General features: G+C 45.0%; 1 protein-coding gene across 6 annotated transcripts; it reads left to right on the top strand.

The window, feature by feature from the left end:
- Window positions 1-1,198: 1,198 nt before the first annotated feature.
- On the top strand, window positions 1,199-15,668 carry LOC138796706 (nicotinamide N-methyltransferase-like). 6 transcript variants are annotated; one of them, XM_069976351.1, is made up of 6 exons: window positions 3,628-3,715; window positions 6,297-6,467; window positions 9,302-9,408; window positions 11,770-11,925; window positions 13,988-14,061; window positions 14,342-15,666. In XM_069976351.1, exons 3-6 carry the CDS (start codon window positions 9,302-9,304, stop codon window positions 14,353-14,355), a joined length of 351 nt encoding a protein of 116 aa, XP_069832452.1. In that variant the 5' UTR covers window positions 3,628-3,715; window positions 6,297-6,467; the 3' UTR covers window positions 14,356-15,666. The 6 variants fall into 6 exon arrangements, 2 of the variants coding, with proteins under 2 accessions (XP_069832452.1, XP_069832451.1); XM_069976350.1 differs by having other exon boundaries at window positions 3,631-3,715; window positions 13,988-15,662; XR_011363795.1 differs by lacking the exon at window positions 11,770-11,925 and having other exon boundaries at window positions 3,636-3,715; window positions 13,988-15,660.
- Window positions 15,669-19,498: the final 3,830 nt, after the last annotated feature.

The raw sequence follows: 19,498 nt of genomic DNA, 5'->3' as shown, positions 1-19,498 counted from the left end.
ACCTCCCCCCCCCCCCCCCCCGAGTAATGCCTGTCTTTGAATGAGAGGGCATGCGCGCCTCCACTCTCCGCACCTCTCTGCTCAAAGAATTGACATGTCAATTCTTTGAGCTGAGAGCGGAGGTGCGCAAGGCCTCCCATTCAAAGACAGAGCAGGGTTCAGCACTATGGGCAGGGGTTCCGAGCGTAATCTCTGCACAGAACTAGGGATGGTCCGAACCTGCCGAGGTTCGGGCTCGTACGAACCCGAACTCTCAGCAATAATTCCCGCTGTCTGCCCGCTCCGTGGAGAGGGTGGATACAGAGGGGGGACCGTCTGGAAAACTGGGATACAGCCATAGCCATAGGCTGTATCCCAGTTTTCCAGGAGGTCCTCCCGCTGTATCCACCCGCTGCACGGAGCGGGCAGACAGCGGGAATCTAATGCCGAGCGTTCGGGTTCATACGAGCCCGAACCTCGGGAGGTTCGGACCATCCTTACACAGAACCCGTAGTGTGAACAGGCCCTTAAGGTTGGGACACCCATTTCTTGCTTTTCCTGCATTCTTACAGCCTAGATATTATATGGTCCATTTTGTTCTATTTCTTTCCATATTGCTGAATTATTTTTTTCCCCCTGCATGGGGTAATGTAGTAGCGTTTTGCGCTATAAACTTATTTGCCTTGAAAACCTACACAATAGCTTTTATGCAAGAATTCAGGTGTAATAGTACATTTACCCCATTGTAATATTTCTTTGATAAATAATTTATTGTTCTCTAATATTTTCTAGGAATTGGCTCCATATTCTGTTAGGAACACATCAATCACCATTTAAGTTGTAGTAAAATTTGCGCAGGAGGGTACACCAACCTTGTGCAATGCCAAACCAGTGGGAACACTCAGAACCCGACTTCACATGCTACTTCTGCTATGTAAGCATCAGGCTTGTCCTCCACCATAAAGCAGTAAATAATAATTCTATACATATATAGTGATATCACTGAGACCAGAATGTACTTTAGCATTGGAATCTTTCCATATTACCTGGCATGTGCTTAGCAATCACATCATAATGTTACATGTAGCTGATAGGCAAGGTCTTATTTCTGCCAAACTTTATTCTCTACATCCTTTTTTTGATTATTTGCCAAATGACATAATATATAAGCCATAGAGCATCGCCTCCACCTCTTCCTGTAACCAAGAATTCTTCCAGGAGGAATCAGTGGTAATACTGCCCGTCCAGCAGGATCCATCTGCAGCGTCTTCTAGGCTCCGGCTGTGCAACAGCACCTCTGGTATGGATATCTATGTATAAGTAATCCTCTCTATTATTACTTGTCTGTTTTTTGTATTCAGATACTATGACTTTTATACACGTTATTTCAGTTTTTGCAGTCTATATACAACGTCCCAACAAAATTCAGCAGCACCCCTTCAAGTCCTTAAAGGGGCACTCTGGGGAAAATCTTTTTCTTTTATATCAACTGGTTTCAGAAAGTTATATACATTTGTATTTTACTTCTATTTAAAAATCACAATTGTTTCCATACTTATCAGCTGCTGTATGTGCTGCAGGAAGTGGTGTTTTATTTTCAGTCTGACACACTGCTCTGTGCTGACATCTCTGTGCGAGATTGGAACTCTCTAGAGAAATAGCAAATCCCCATAGAAAACCTCTCCTGCTCTTGACAGTTCCAGTCTCGGACAGATGTGGCAGCAGAGAGCACTGTGTCAGACAAAGTAAAACATTACTTCCTGCAGCTCATACAGCAGCTGATAAGTATAGGAAGACTTAATATTTGTAAATAGAATTAAATTACAAATCTATATAACTTTCTGACACCAGTTGATTTGAAAGAAAAATATCTTCTCCAGAGTACCCCCTTTAACCCCTTAACAACACAGGGCATACATGTACGCCCTGGCATTACTAGGGGAGTTAGAAGGAGGGCTGCTCTGGACTGCCGCGATTCAGGGTGCTATCTGCGGCAATTAGAGGGCATGGTCCGATCACCGTTCCCGCTAATTAGCCATTTAAATGCAGCTGTCAAAGTTGACAGCTGCATTTAAAAGGCTGTTTTCCCCCATCCATGGTGGTCTAGTGGGGGGATCTACCCCCCCCCCCCCTTCGTGATGCGATCGCAGAGGAGTGTTCTGTGCATCTGAGCCACCTCGGCAATCTATTGTGCAGCAGCCGAGAGCAATAGAACCTTGATCTCATTAATCTATGCAGTGTAGATATAGATATACTGCATAGATCTCAATGAGAGATCAGTGTAGTTATACTAGAAGTCCCCCAGGGGGAATAACCCTAACCCCAGGGGGTATAATCCTAACCCCAGGGGGAATAACCCTAACCCCAGGGGGACTTCTAGTTAGTGTGTCAAAAAAAAGTTTTTTTATTAATAAAAAAAATCCCCTCCCCTTATAAATGTCCCCCCTTTTCCTATTTTATAAATAAAAATAAATAAACATGTTTGGTATCGCCGTGTGCGTAATTGCCCAAACTATTAAGTTATCACATTCCTGATCTTGCATGATAAATAGCGTAAGCACAAAAAAAAATGCATATTTTTGGACGCATCAAATCCAGAAAAATTGTAATAAAAAGTGATCAAAAAGTCGCATATAGGCAATCAAGGTACCGATAGAAAGTGCACATCATGGCACAAAACATGACACCTCACACAGCCCCATAGACCAAAAAATTATAGCGTTATAAGCCTGGGTATAGAGCAATTTTAAAGAACATCTATTTTTAAAAAGCCATCAAATAAACTAAAAGTTATACAAGTTACATAATATATACAGGTATATAAGTATACCACATGCTATAACTTCTTGTTTCACCGTCTTCTTTTCTACATATACCATGTTCTTTCTCTTCCTGGAAAAGGTATAGGAAATTATACACACACACACACACTGCGACCTGTTTCTTCTGGTCTGTAAAAGTGCGTCTGCTTTGGCACCTTCACTTCACAGAGTGGGAGACAGATGTGTGCTGCCAGGGCTGTCAATCAAATGGGGCCGGGATTTCATGTGTTTCTCGACTTTTTTCTTTTTTTGTTTTTTTTTTCTTGAACCACAGTTTACACTGCTCGCTACCGCTCTATAACATCCTTCATGCTGCTGCTGCTTTGGAGGGTGTTCTATAGACTGACAAGGAAACAAGATCTCTGCTTCTGTGTGGGTGCACTGTATGAGAGACAGGGAGGCTAACCTATATCAACTAGTTCAGAGATAACTAAAAATTAGACCTTGCAGAGGGTAAACTGGGGAAAATGCCAGAAAACATGCTACTTCTCATGGAAACACACATGCCAGTTTATTCTTAATATTGAGTAGAAACAACATGAATGCTTGAAATCCTATCTATATCATAAAAATCAAAGTCTGTCTGTCTGTCCTTCTGTCTGTCTGTCTGTCTGTCTGTCCTCTATAGACTTCAAAACGCCTGAACCGTTTGACCCCAAATTTGGCACACAGATACATTGGGTGCCCGGGAAGGTTATTGCGAAGGTCCCGTCCCCGCCAGATGTACAGGAGAGGAGGGGGAGGGGAAAGAGCGCCCCATAGAGATGAATGGGAAAATCTCCTCACTGCACACACAGGTGATAAAATTAGCTGCAGCAGACACGGCAGTTGGAGCCTTAGCAACCAATAGGATTACTGCTTTCATTTTCACAGGGAGCAATGGTTGCTAGGGAAGCTGCCTCACAACATCCACAGTAATAACTGGTAGACCCCCTACTCCATCTATACAGTACATGTATATACAGGACCCCCTACTCCATCTATACAGTACATGTATATACAGGACCCCCTACTCCATCTATACAGTACATGTATATACAGGACCCCCTACTCCATCTATACAGTACATGTATATACAGGACCCCCTACTCCATCTATACAGTACATGTATATACAGGACCCCCTACTCCATCTATACAGTACATGTATATACAGGACCCCCTACTCCATCTATACAGTACATGTATATACAGGACCCCCTACTCCATCTATACAGTACATGTATATACAGGACCCCCTACTCCATCTATACAGTACATGTATATACAGGACCCCCTACTCCATCTATACAGTACATGTATATACAGGGCCCCCTACTCCATCTATACAGTACATGTATATACAGGACCCCCTACTCCAACTATACAGTACATGTATATACAGGGCCCCCTACTCCATCTATACAGTACATGTATATACAGGACCCCCTACTCCATCTATACAGTACATGTATATACAGGACCCCCTACTTCATCTATACAGTACATGTATATACAGGGCCCCCTACTCCATCTATACAGTACATGTATATACAGAACCCCCTACTCCATCTATACAGTACATTTATATACAGGAGCCCCTACTCCATCTATACAGTACATGTATACACAGGACCCCCTACTCCATCTATACATTACATGTATATACAGGAGCCCCTACTTCATTTATACAGTACATGTATACAGGGCACAACAAGTATACCAAACTGTGACTGGGTAACACTGCCACACCAGACCTGACCAATACTGCCATACTGTGACTGGATAACACCTCCATACCAGACCTGACCAATACCGCCATACTGTGACTGGATAACACCTCCAGACCTGACCAATATCGCCATACTGTGACTGGATAACACTGCCACACCAGACCTGACCAATACCGCCATACTGTGACTGGATAACACTGTCATACCAGACCTGACCAATACCGCCACACTGTGACTGGATAACACTGTCATACCAGACCTGACCAATTCCCGCCATACTGTGACTGGATAACACTGCCATACCAGACCTCACCAATACCGCCATACTGTGCTGGATAACACTGTCATACCAGACCTGACCAATACCGCCATACTGTGACTGGATAACACTGCCATACCAGACCTGACCAATACCGGCAAACTGACTGGGTAACACAGCCACACCAGACCTGACCAATACCGCCATACTGTGACTGGATAACACCGCTATACCAGACCTGACCAATACCACCATACCGTGACTGGATAACACCGCCACACCAGACCTGACCAATACCGCCATACTGTGACTGGATAACACCGCCATACCAGACATGACCAATACAGACACACTGACTGAATAACACTGCCATACGGGTAAATACAACCCTGCAGGTATACAGGACACTACAGGTATACAGGACCCCAAAACTATACACTACAGGTGCACGGGACCTCCACAAAACTATATACTACAGGTATACAGGACCCCAAACTTTACACTACAGGTATACAGGACCCCAAAACTATATACTACAGGTATACAGGACCTCCACCAGCTATATACTTCAGGTATACAGGACCTCCACCAACTATATACTACAGGTATACAGGACCCCAAAACTATACACTACAGGTATACAGGAACTCCACCAACTATATACTACAGGTATATACGACCCCAAACTATACACTACAGATATACAGGACCTCAAAACTATACACTACAGGTATACAGGACCTTCACCAACTCTATACTACAAGTATACAGGACCTCAAATATACTACAGGTATACAGGAACTCCACCAGCTATATACTACAGGTATATAGGACCCCAAACTATACACTACAGGTATACAGGACCTCCACCAACTCTATACTATAGTTATACAGGACCCTCAAACTATTTACTACAGGTATACAGGACCCCCGAACTATATACTACAGGTATACAAGACCTCCACCAATTATACACTACAGGTATCCAGGACCCTCAAACTATAAACTACAGGTATACAAGACCTCCACCAACTATACATTACAGGTATACAGCACCAACTATATACTACAGGTATACAGGACCCCCGAACTATACAGTACAGGTATACAGGACCTTCACCAACTGTACACTGCAGGTATACAGGACCTCCCTCAACTATACACTACAGGTATACAGCCCCCCCCCCCAAATACACACTACAGGTATACAGGAACCCCCCCCCAACTATACACTATAGGTATACACCCCCCCAACTATGCACTCCAGATATGCGAGACTCCTAAAAACTATACATTGTGGGTATACAGAACCCCTCCAACTATGCACTACAGGTATACACTAATTCCACTGATTAACTCAGATGAAACAATACCTTTAGCTTGGCCTCCTGGGCACCTTAGAACAAATCTAATTAACACATTGAGACTTTATACCCGGGCAGCGCCGGGTACATTTTCTAGTAAAAAAATAAAAACATTAGAAAACATGATAATTCCCTAATAATAAGACCAGCTTCAATTTTAGAAAATCAGCCCATTGATACAATGGATCTCCATGTGCACCACTACTATCCTGATTATGACATGGACAACAAGAAACTACTGCAAGACTACTTTTCTAAAGATGTTCCATATTCAGTTTTAAAGGAGTCTACGATCAACATGATGAGATGCTTTTATAATGTGTTAAAGTCAGGTAAGTAAAGTGACCTGTTGGCCCTTCATGTCCAGATTTATTCATGTCCGAATGTTTGTCAGATTCAGCTTCAGTAACCCAGTGATCGGCTGCAGTTACTGGGAGAGGTTGCCTCTGGCTGCACAGCTAATGCAAAGTATGTAGCACCACATAGCACCATAGACAGGCCCGCATCTGCCATGAGGTGAAGTGAAGTCTTCGCCTCAGGCGGCAGCTCTTAGGACCCTGCAGGGGGCGGCACTGGCCGCCCCTGCACAGTGAGCTTTCATGCATATATAATATGCCTGACCGCTCACTGACTACAGGAGCAGAGAGATCAGCCATAGACTGATGTCTCTGCTCCTGTATGCATATTCCGGGGCATGCTACGCTAATAGCGTACCGCCCACGGAATATACGTGCAGAAGCAGGGACTCCAGTGTGATGCCGGACTCCCTGCTTCTGCACTATAGGAGCGCCCCCTGCTGTCAGCTGTGTCTGTGTCCTTATTAGGAGGCACACACAGCTGACAGGAGGCTCAGAGCAGGGAACTAAGAGTTCTCTGCTCTGTGCCATTCACTTCTAGGTCGCAGGCTGTGTTAGTGCTGCGATCTAGAAGTGACCTGGAGCAGCCAGTGATGTCTTCCTGGTCAGGCTGCTCTATGAGATCTGTGATCAGCCTGACCAGGAAGCATCCAGGAGGCCACAGGGACAGCGGGAACGAGTGGTGAGGTGAGGAGATGCTGGCCTGTTTTTTGTTTTACTTTGCTGAGATGGGGGGGGGGGGGGGGGCACAGGAGATGGATGATACAGGGGGTGATTGTGGGGGGACATAGAAGATGGATGATACAGGGGGTAATTGTGGGGCGATGGGGGGACACAGGAGATGGATGATACAGGGGTAATTGTGGGGTGATGGAGGGACACAGGAGATGGATGATACAGGGGGTGATTGTGGGGAGATGGGGGGACACAGGAGATGGATGATACAGGGGGTGATTGTGGGGAGATGGGGGGACACAGGAGATGGATGATACAGGGGGTGATTGTGGGGGGACACAGGAGATGGATGATACAGGGGGTGATTTTGGGGAGACACAGGAGATAGATGATACAGGGGGTAATTGTGGGGAAATGGGGGGACACAGGAGATGGATGATACAGGGGGTGATTGTGGGGAGATGGGGGGACACAGGAGATGGATGATACAGGGGGTGATTGTGGGGGGACATAGAGGATGGATGATACAGGGGGTGATTGTGGGGAGATGGGGGGGACACAGGAGATGGATGATACAGGGGGTGATTGTGGGGAGATGGGGGGACACAGGAGATGGATGATACAGGGGGTAATTGTGGGGAGATGGGGGGACACAGGAGATGGATGATACAGGGGGTAATTGTGGGGTGATGGGGGGACACAGGAGATGGATGATACAGGGGGTAATTGTGGGGAGATGGGGGGACACAGGAGATGGATGATACAGGGGGTAATTGTGGGGTGATGGGGGGACACAGGAGATGGATGATACAGGGGGTGATTGTGGGGAGATGGGGGGACACAGGAGATGGATGATACAGGGGGTAATTGTGGGGTGATGGGGGGACACAGGAGATGGATGATACAGGGGGTAATTGTGGGGAGATGGGGGGACACAGGAGATGGATGATACAGGGGGTAATTGTGGGGTGATGGGGGGACACAGGAGATGGATGATACAGGGGGTGATTGTGGGGAGATGGGGGGACACAGGAGATGGATGACACAGGGGGTGATTGTGGGGAGATGGGGGGACACAGGAGATGGGTGATACAGGGGGTAATTGTGGGGAGATGGGGGGGACACAGGAGATGGATGATACAGGGGGTGATTTTGGGGAGACACAGGAGATAGATGATACAGGGGGTAATTGTGGGGAAATGGGGGGACACAGGAGATGGATGATACAGGGGGTTATTGTGGGGAGATGGGGGGACACAGGAGATGGATGATACAGGGGGTGATTGTGGGGAGATGGGGGGACACAGGAGATGGATGATACAGGGGGTGATTGTGGGGAGACACAGGAGATGGATGATACAGGGGGTGATTGTGGGGAGATGGGGGGACACAGGAGATGGATGATACAGGGGGTTATTGTGGGGAGATGGGGGACACAGGAGATGGATGATACAGGGGGTGATTGTGGGGAGATGGGGGGACACAGTAGATGGATGATACAGGGGGTGATTGTGGGGAGATGGGGAGGCACAGGAGGAATATGAGGAGATGGGAGGATTATGGGGGGCACAGGAGGAATATGAGGAGATGGGAGGATTATGGGGGCACAGGAGGAATATGAGGAGATGGGAGGATTATGGGGGGCACAGGAGGAATATGAGATGGGAGGATTATGGGGGGCACAGGAGGAATATGAGGAGATGGGAGGATTATGGGGGCACAGGAGGAATATGAGGAGATGGGAGGATTATGGGGGGCACAGGAGGAATATGAGATGGGAGGATTATGGGGGGCACAGGAGGAATATGAGGAGATGGGAGGATTATGGGGGCACAGGAGGAATATGAGGAGATGGGAGGATTATGGGGGGCACAGGAGGAATATGAGATGGGAGGATTATGGGGGGCACAGGAGGAATATGAGGAGATGGTGAGACACAGGTGGGGGGGATTATGATGAGATTGGAGGATTATGAGGAGATGGGGGACACGGGGGATTATGACTACAGGAGGAGATGGGGGGATTATAACTGCCTAAGGGGGATTATGACTACATGAGGAGAATGGGGATTACAATAGTGTGGAGATGCAGAAGGGATCTTTTAAATTGTGGAGCCTAAAATGTCTGTCCAATAGATGCTGCGGGGACAAGTCATGGCTAACAGAAGTCTTTATGATGGAGTCGGATCTGAATGGAGAAGAAAAGAGAAAGTGAACAACTCTGATGAGAGAAGACGTCACCTGTGAGTCACTGGATGTAACTGCACCCTGATCACTATACTATCACTGTGTGGGGGTAATGCTGGACTCTATACAGTGTTTTTTATTCAGTAGCACTACTGGTGGTATTGATCAGTCATTAAGCAGGGGTAGTGAGTTCAGGATGTGCCGGAATTTTTCCCTTGTAGTGGTAATATTGGTGATAGTATTTAGTCACTATGGAGTGGTGATATGCAGTCATTATGTGGTGGGATTATTTGGTGTGTATATGATGTTGATCTCAGTTGGGGGGGGGCGCTATTTCAGTTCTCGCCTCAGGCAGCAGAAGAGCTAGAATCGGCCCTGACCATAGAACAGGCCAGGTCCACTGAGATCCACTCAGTTAGCAGCTCTCTGCTTTGGCTTATGGAGAGGGGGCCCTTTGCATTTACCTCCATTACTTTATTAATCCTCCCTGGAATATATAAATTAATAGACAACTGAATGCTACTATGCCCCCAGTAATTTGTCCCTACGTACCCTGGTGGTTACCAATAAGTGCTGATGTTTTGGTTGGATGTTTTGCTCCCAGTTCAAGTCAGGAAGAATTAAGGGTCTATTCCTGTTCCATTGACATCATGTTTTACCCACACATTATCGGTACGTTAGAAACCTTTCATAAACGTATGCTGATGTACACTGTACTGTACCCCCAGCAGACCTACTGGAAATAATGGACCATCATTCTATTAATGACTAGGAGACTAGGATGAATAGGAGAATTCCCGCCTAAGGCATTCCTAATGATGAAGAGGGCGGGGAGAAGGGACGGCGAAGCAGTGCAAGCCTAGGGCATAGATACTCTAGGCAATGCCAATTTGACACAGGGCTGCAAGTTTAAAAGTTGTTTTTTAGGACAAAAACTGCATTACCTGCTGAACCGACCGCAGGACAGATCTTTTTAAAACAGCTATAAGAAGATACAAGTGATTTGGGGGGTCAGATTGTGGGTACAGTCGCCTTAAAATCCAGCAAAATTTTAAATTACACTGCAGGCAGGAGGTGGGGGAACCATAATAAAGGAAGTATATTTACCCCATGCCCACATTGCGCCATACCCCAATGGATGTCATTTTCTCCAAGCTTTGGGGTACGTGCCAATGGGTGCCCTGAAGAAGGGTGCAGCGCTACGTGGGCATGGGGAATGGTAAATATACATTCTTTATTATGTTCCCCCGACCCCTTGCCCGAACTGATTTTTTTCTACCTGCCAAACCTCTCCCGTAACTCCCAAATAAATCCAGTATCAGGAAATGCACCAAAGTCAGAAAGTATGTTCAGTCCAATATATTTATGGGCCCACTGGGGGCACGCTGTTGTATTACCTTTTGGCAATACCAGTAATGTGTGGGCAAAGCGTGAAATGACTGGGGACAGGATAGGCCTTTACTGTTGGATAGATGGAGGTCCCATTTCCAGTACCCCATGCAGCTCCTCAACAGAATCCCTAACTTGTCCAATGAGCTGCTGGCTGCTACAGAAGTGTCCATTCTCATCTTATCTCCAGACTACATATATTCAATGATATATCTTAATAGGAGCCTGACATGAAAATTCCTTTCCTTAAAAGGGTACTTTGGTATTTGGAAACCTTTAATATAACGCTGCCCGTATATAGAAAATAATAAATAGCTTATGCTCCCCCAGTGCTGTAGCGTCTCAGGGTACACCACTGAAAGCAGCCACCGCCATTTCCCAGAGGAATTTGTCTTAGCAGTAACAGCTTGCTCAGCCAATCACTAGCTGAGACAGGAGAGCACCTTGGCCAGTGTTTGGCTGAGGGGACTGTCACTGCCAAGACGAGTTTGTCTTGGAAGTGGCGGCAACTGTGGTCAGTAACTGACCCAGAGAAACCTCAGCAGTACACCGGGGATCCTGGAGAGGTAAGTATAGGCTCTTTATGATTTTCTATATACCAGCAGCATTTTATTTAGGCTTTCCAAATGCCCTTTTACTTATCTAAGAGAAAGGTGAGACTGGAAACATCTGTATGACCAGTGGTGTAGCTCTCTCTGAGCTTACCACAGAGATTAGTTTTTATCCAGAGATGGAACCCGCATCTATCAGATATTTATGACACATTGAAAATCTTAACAGTCTTACAAATGTATAAGAAAAACTTAGGTTACAACCAGACATGTTTTATTCAACAAATGGGTTCAAAATGTAAGACTTTTTTGTAGCTTATGGAGCATTTTGCTGACTTTTTGTTTCAATTTTATTCTGGCAACAGCAAATGATGTTATGCAATTTGTAAAGCAGCTTTTTTAGTATATGAAAATTACCCAAATGACCCTTAAATAGAGGAAAAAAGGCCTTACACTTTTATGGCTGTAATATTTTAGTGAAAGTTCTTTGTGTGAGTTCTTTGAAGAAATTTTTATCGTAACAATTAATGACGCTGACATCAAGGAGCTTGAACTGTGGAGAAGAAAAGATCCATTTGCCTTTGACTGGTCGCCAACTTCAAAACTCTTAAGGGAGTTGAAAGGGATGAGCAGGTCCAGTATAATTTTCCTTCTTTAATGCTTGTTTAATACAAACATGACAACTACTGTACATTTAACAGCTTTGCTTTCTAGTAAAATTTGGGGGACTAAAAATTTTTCCCTGTTATGGAGCTGCATTTCCCACATAAAGAACAACAAAGGAGGGATTGTGTTTCACATGCTGGGCAGTAGCTATAGTGAATAACAGCAGTGCTAGCAGACCTCTGTTATATGTGAATACAGTAAGAAATTACAGTACTACCTTACTCATTATAATAGAGAAAGATGATGGCATCTGTAAATAGAGGCAGTGAAATAATTTTGTCTCAGATACATAGCAGTTAACCAGTTACAGCTCAGCTTTCATTTCTCATAATGGGCTATAACTGGTTGCTATTAGTGTTGAGCGAGCACACTCGGTCGAGCATAATGCTCTATAGAGCATTGTGGTGCTCAAAATGCTGTTTAAATATTTGTGCTTCTGTACTGACACAGCATTTCAGTACAGTAGCATGAATGTTTAACCCTTTAAGGACGGGGCCAATTTTCATTTTGCGTTTTCGTTTTTTCCTCCTTGTGTTTAAAAGGCCATAGCACTTGCATTTTTCCACCTAGAAACCCACATGAGCCCTTATTTTTTGCATCACTAATTGTACTTTGCAATGACAGGCTGAATTTTTGCATAAAGTACACTGCGTAACCATAAAAAAATTCAAAGTGTGGTGAAATTGAAAAAAAACAAGCATTTCTTTTATTTTGGGGGGTATTTGTTTTTACGCCATTCGCCCTGGTGTAAAACTGACTTGTTGTGCATATTCCTCAAGTCGTTACGATTAAAACGATATATAACATATATCGATATATAACTGATGTATCTAATAGCCTGTAAAAAATTCAAACCATTGTTAACAAATATACGTTCCTTAAAATCGCTCCATTCCCAGGCTTATAATGCTTTTATCCTTTGCTCTATGGGGCTGTGTCAGGTGTCATTTTTTGCGCCATGATGTGATCTTTCTATCGGTACCTTGATTGCGCATATATGACTTTTGATCGCTTTTTATTACATTTTTTCTGGATTTAATGCTTAATTTTGCACTTTGGGATTTTTTTGCGGTGATTAATTAATAGTTCGGGCGATTACGCACGCGGCGATAGCAAACATGTTTATTTATTTATTTATTTACTTTTATTTTAAACATGGGAAAAGGGGGGTGATTCAAACCTTTATTAGGGGAGGGGGCTTTTTATTTAATAACAACACTTTTTTTTACACCTATACTAGAAGTAGTATATACACTTTCATCTCTCTTATACAGCAAAGATGAATGAGATCGGCACTCATTTGCTTTCGGCTGCTGCAGCCGAAAACAAACGAGTGCCGAGCCGGGGTCGGCGCCATCTTGGAGCGGACCCCGGCCGGCAGCACACACGGAGATCACTCCTCCGGGACGTTGTGATCTCCCCCACTAGACACCAGGGAACGGCTGCATCCGGTAATCGGAGGCAGCTGTCATGTTTGACAGCTGCCTCCGATTACCTGATTAGCGGGCACAGCGTTCAGACCGTGCCAGCTAATAGCCACGGTCCCGGGCTACACGCGGCACCCAGGATTGCGGCGGTTCAAAGCGGGGTCGCCACACGCCCCCACTTTGAACACCTCCTGGGGACATATGACGTACGGGTATGTCATATGTCCCTAAGAGGGTTTCTCCATTGGAAAAAAAAATATTTCAATTTAACTGGTGTCTGAAGGTTATATAGATTTGTAATTTACTTCTATTTAAAATCTCTAATTATCCAGTACTTATCAGTTGCTGTATGTCCTGCAGGAAGTTGTGTATTCTTTTCAGTGTGACACAGTGTTCTCTGCTGCCCCCTCTGTCCATGACAGATTAATTAAATTACAGATTAATAAATCGGGACCAATGTTTATGAAAGGACCTTTGGCTCTTTACAGGGTTTTTCCACTCAAGAAAGCTCTGGCAGCATCAGAGCAAAGGTGCTGTACATTCATGGTCTGTGACTAAATAAGTGCCACCACTCAATATCTTGAAATGTTTATGTCTTACAGCGATGGGTATACGGAAGAAGAAGAAAACCTAAGAAGAAAAATAAAGAAGGTCATGAAATGGAAGTGCACTGATGGTAACCTTTCAGAATTAAAACATGTGCCGAAAGTCGACTGCATCTCAAGTATTTAGGCTCTGGAAGGCATCAGCAAGGATCATGAGGATTACAGAAGAAACCTGAAGAAATTGACCAAATTGATGAAAGTTGGGGGCTATCTTCTATCCTACACACTTATTAATTGTACATTCTTTAGAATTGGAGAAGACAAGTTTCACTGTTTACGATGCGATGAGAGTTTCTGTAGGAAGGTTCTCGGTGAGGAAGGTTTTGACATTAACCCTTTCTTTACCTGCAGGTACTCAGCACTAACTATGATACTACTAGCGGCCCATAAATATACATCTTTTATGGCAGACAACATGGATTTCCTGTACTCAACCCATCAATGTCTGTGAAATCCAGTGACTACCCACATGAAGGACATAAAAAGTATAGCCAAGGAAGAGAAGGATCCCAGCACCAACATTAAAGGGGTTATCCAGCTATCCAGCATTTAACTTTTTATAAACTTTGATGCCCTGTTTGTAAACATAATCAACATGTCATGCTCCCCCAGTGTCCCTATGCGTTGTCACCAGTGTCTCCCACTGACAACATCCCTGCTACTTCTGAGACAAACTTGTCTTGGGAGTGACAGCCCGCTCAGCCAATCCTCACTGAGACGAGACAGCACTAAAGCCACGTATTGGCTGAGCAGGGTGTCACTCACGAGACCAGTTGGTTAAGGAGTAAGAGCCATACCATACCCAAGCACACCTTCAGGAGAAACCAGCACCATCTTGTTCCTGGGGATTCTGCCCACAGGAACCCAGACACTAAAGCTGGTTAATTTCCAGGATTACTTGCCCTTACTCCGCCTCACTGACTGTATTCCACTAACACAAATAGAAAGATGCTTAGTCAGCCAATTTTAATCTGAAAATCCGCCTTATTGATAGAGATATGTATAAAAGTAAATAGCTTGTTCAACTAGATTGGTAGTCATAATTATTTTTCTAAACCAGGGTGCCATACCAGGATGGTTACCCCTCCATACCAGGGGGCCATACCAGGATGGTTACCCCTCCTCACCAGGGAGCCATACCAAGATGGTTACCCCTCTTCACCAGGCGGCCATACCAAGATGGTTATCCCTCTTCACCAGGCGACCATACCAGGATGGTTACCCCTCCATACCAGGGGGCCATACCAGGATGGTTACCCCTCCATACCAGGGGGCCATACCAGGATGGTTACCCCTCCTCACCAGGGAGCCATACCAAGATGGTTACCCCTCTTCACCAGGCGGCCATACCAGGATGGTTATCCCTCTTCACCAGGCGACCATACCAGGATGGTTACCCCTCCATACCAGAGGGCCATACCAGGATGGTTACCCCTCCATACCAGGGGGCCATACCAGGATGGTTACCCCTTATCACCAGGCGGCCATACCAGGATGGTTACCCCTCCATATCAGGGAGCCATACCAGTAGGGTTATCCCACCATATCAGGGAGCTATACTAAGATGGTTACCCCTCCAAACCAGGAAACAATACCTCCATTGATGTACCTTAGCAGCCATCTTTTTTTTAAAATTACATGTATGTTAATGTTATGTTAATAAATAGCAAAAATTACATAATAATAATAAAATAGGTTGGGGGGAAATACTCCAGATATCAGTGCTGTTTCAGCCCATTCCTCTAGCATATGCTCATATGCTTCCAAATGACAAACCTGTTCTTTGTATGTAAGGTACAATGGCCCAATAAAGATCCAACATCATGTAAGGAAGCAGTGTCTCTTTCAAGCCAAGCAGCGAACCTCCTCTTTAGCCTCCATCCTGTTACACTGGCCGGGCCGGGGCTCAGCGTTGGAATGACGCTGATCCCGGTTCGGCACTCCATGGATCTGGTCTGCTGCATACCAGAATTGATAGAGCATTGATCTGCAGTGCTCTATTATAAAAGTTTGAATTACCCCCCTTTTCCCATTTTATAAATAAAAATAAATTAATTAATTAAAAAATTAACATATTTGGTATCGCCATGTGCGTATTCGCAAGAGATGAGCGAACTTTTCAAATGTTCGTTCCAATCGGACTTCCGGATTTTTTCGGAAAGTTCGGTTCAACCGAATTTCAGATTTCTTCGGATTTCATAGTTTAAAGCATCTATATGATACGGGCAGGGGCGTAGCTAGGGGTTCAGCCTAGGGGGGGCGAGTGAGTCTAAGTGGGCCCCCAACCATTGTTACCCATAGGAAATCTCAGCAGGTGACACGGATTTCTGAATAATATAGGGAATATTCTTCTACATTTCTTATAGTGAATAAGGATAAAGAGCAGTGTAAGAGGCTTCTACATCTGAAATATAGAACCACAAAAAAAGTAAAAGGGCTTAAAGGGGTTGTCCGGCGATAAAAAATTATTCACAGAATAACACACATTACAAAGTTATACAACTTTGGAATGTATGTTATGTCTGTGAATGGCCCCCTTCCCCGTGTTTCCCCCCACCCACGCTAGACCCGGAAGTGTGGTGCATTATACTCACCGCATCTCGTGTCGTCCACGGTCTCCGATCCTCAGCAGTGACGTCTTCTTCGGGAGGCCAGCGGATCTTCCCGAGTGTCGGCCGCCCTCTGCAGCGTCATCCGAAGCTCAGCCGCGATTGGCTGAGCATAACTGTGCTCAGCCAATCGCGGCTGATGACGCGGCCACGTCATCAGCTGCTCAGCCGCGATTGGCTGAGCACAGTTATGCTCAGCCAATTGCGGCTGAGCTTCGGATGACGCTGCAGAGGGCGGCCGGCACTCGGGAAGATCCGCTGGCCTCCCGAAGAAGACGTCACTGCTGAGGATCGGAGACCGTGGTCGGCACGTGACAGGTAATGTATAGCGCACCACACTTCCGGGTACACGGGTGGGGGTGGTGGGACACGGGGAAGGGGGCCATTCACAGACATAACATACATTACAAAGTTGTATAACTTTGTAATGTGTGTTATTCTGTGAATAATTTTTTATCGCCGGACAACCCCTTTAAGATTAGAAAAATATAGCTGCCTTCTTCCACAGACAGCACCACTCTTGTCCTCAGTTTGTGTGTGGTATTCGACTAAAGTGTATGGAGCCAAGTTGTGATACCACACACAACCTAAGAGCAGGGGTGGCGCTGTTTTTGGAAGAAAACAAATATGCTGTTTTTCTTTTAATTCTAGAGAACCCTTTTAACCAGATTATCTTTGCCTAAAAATAATAGTGGTATAGGTAATATGCTTTTAGACATTAAAAGGGGTGAGTTGGTTGTGATTATACATGTATGTACAATCAAAGATATATGATGAGCTGCTAGATATCCACTTCTATCCTATCTATCTATCTCCTATCTATCTCCTATTTATCTATCTCACTATCTATCTATCTATCTATCTATCTCCTATCTATCTATCTATCTATCTATCTATCTATCTATCTATCTATCTCCTATCTATCTATCTCCTATCTATCTATCTATCTATCTATCTCCTATCTATCTATCTATCTATCTATCTATCTCCTATCTATCTATCTATCTATCTATCTATCTATCTATCTATCTATCTATCTATCTATCTATCATCTATCTATCTATCTATCTATCTATCTCCTATCTATCTATCTATCTATCTATCTATCTATCTATCTATCTATCTATCTATCTATCTATCTATCTCCTATCTATCTATCTATCATCTATCTATCTATCTATCTATCTATCTATCTATCTATCTATCTATCTGATAAGTACTGGAAGACTTGAGATTTTGAAACAGAGGTAATTTACAAATCTATATAAGTTTCTGAAACCAGTTAATTTTAAAAAATAAAAATTGCTGGAGTACCCCTTTAACTTACTTTAGCATAAGGTGTATAGATACCTGCATTTGCAACTACATGATGGAGCAGGTACAGCAAGGGGGTCAAATGTGTTGGGGGCGCTTGTGAAAATGTGGTAAGGGCTAAGCAGTAGAGGGAGGGAGAGCGTTCACCATGGTAAGAGCTCTAAGGGTACAAACCCACACACCGTATACGCAGCAAATACGCAACAAATACGCAGCAAATACGCAGCAGTTTGATGGTGAAGATTTAATGCTGAGTTCAGTTATTTAGATCTAATCTGCTGCGTTTTTGTTGCGTATTTGTTGCGTTTTTGCTGCGTATTCGCTGCGTATCGCAGCAGTAAATACGCTGTGTATACGGTGTGTGGGTTTATACCCTAAAAAAGGGACACAAGTTAGCATGGCCTCTGAGAGAGTGTGGGTGCTGCATGAGGAGGAAGGCTAGGGATCAGAGTCGATGTGGGGGGCCTTTGGCCCCCGGACCTTACTCAGTTCAGCACTGGGGAAGGAAGGGGGGCTTTCATGAAGATTGGGGTTACTTGGAAGAAGCAGTGTGTTAATTACGGCATAGAGCGGTGTTCTACCAAATACAAAAACATCATTCAGTCACTCACAGAAGGCGGCTTCTCTGCATGGATTGCGATTTTTTTTTTTTTTTTTTATATTCAAGGTTGTTCACTTTTCCTTTGGTCTCCATCTGGCCCCGGCCATCATGAAGACTTTTCCGACCATGACTTGTCTCCACAGGATCTGCTAGAGAGACATTTTAGGCTCCTCGCTCCAGCATTATCCTCATCTCTATACAAACTCCCCTGTAGTGTAGCCCCCTCTATGCAGCCTCTGTGTAGTATAGGCCTCTCTGTGGTATTGCCCCCCCTCTCTGGGGTGTAGGCTTCTCTATAGTAATGCCCCCGTGTGTTGTACACTCCTCTCCTCCTCTGTTTAGTACAGACTACGGATGGTCCGAACAGAGTTCGTACGAACCCGAACCATCCGCAATGATTACCGATGTCTTCCCGCTCCGTGCAGCGGGCGGATCCAGCGGGAGGAACACCTGGAAAACTGGGATACAGCCATAGCCATAGGCTGTATCCCAGTTTTCCAGGCGGTCCTCCTGCTGCACGGAGCGGGCAGACAGCGGGAATCCGATGCCGAGCGTTCGGGTTCAGCCGAACCCGAACCTCTGCGGGTTCGGACCATCCCTACTACAGACCCTTGTGCAGTCTCCATCATACTGAGTACTATTGCTGGAAAAGCTGGGTGACCTCCATCATACTGACTACAGGATACTGGGAAAGCTGTGTGACTTCCATTATAAAATGATGGGAAAGCTGGGTGACCTCCATCATACTAAGTACAAGATGCTGGAAAGCTGGGTGACCTCCATTACACACTGACATACAGGATGCTGGGAAAGCTGGGTGGCCTCCATGACACTGACGACAGGATACTGGGAAAGCTTGGTGACCTCCATTATGCTGACTACAGGACACTGGGAAAGCTGGGTGACCTCCATTATGCTGACTACAGGACACTGGGAAAGCTGGGTGACCTCCATTACACACTGACTACAGCAAGGATGTCACAC

Source organism: Dendropsophus ebraccatus, chromosome 7, assembly GCF_027789765.1.
Source record: "Dendropsophus ebraccatus isolate aDenEbr1 chromosome 7, aDenEbr1.pat, whole genome shotgun sequence".
In the NCBI taxonomy this organism is placed as follows: domain Eukaryota; kingdom Metazoa; phylum Chordata; class Amphibia; order Anura; family Hylidae; genus Dendropsophus; species Dendropsophus ebraccatus.
This window is presented reverse-complemented; position numbering and strand designations above follow the sequence as displayed.

Bases quoted from the DNA above. Each gene is read 5' to 3' on its own strand.
- LOC138796706 (XM_069976350.1), top strand. From the start codon at position 9,302: ATGCTGCGGGGACAAGTCATGGCTAACAGAAGTCTTTATGATGGAGTC. The intron at 9,409-11,769 runs GTGAGTCACTGG...GTAATATTTTAG, and splicing joins GATGAGAGAAGACGTCACCT to TGAAAGTTCTTTGTGTGAGT. The intron at 11,926-13,987 runs GTCCAGTATAAT...TATGTCTTACAG, and splicing joins GAGTTGAAAGGGATGAGCAG to CGATGGGTATACGGAAGAAG.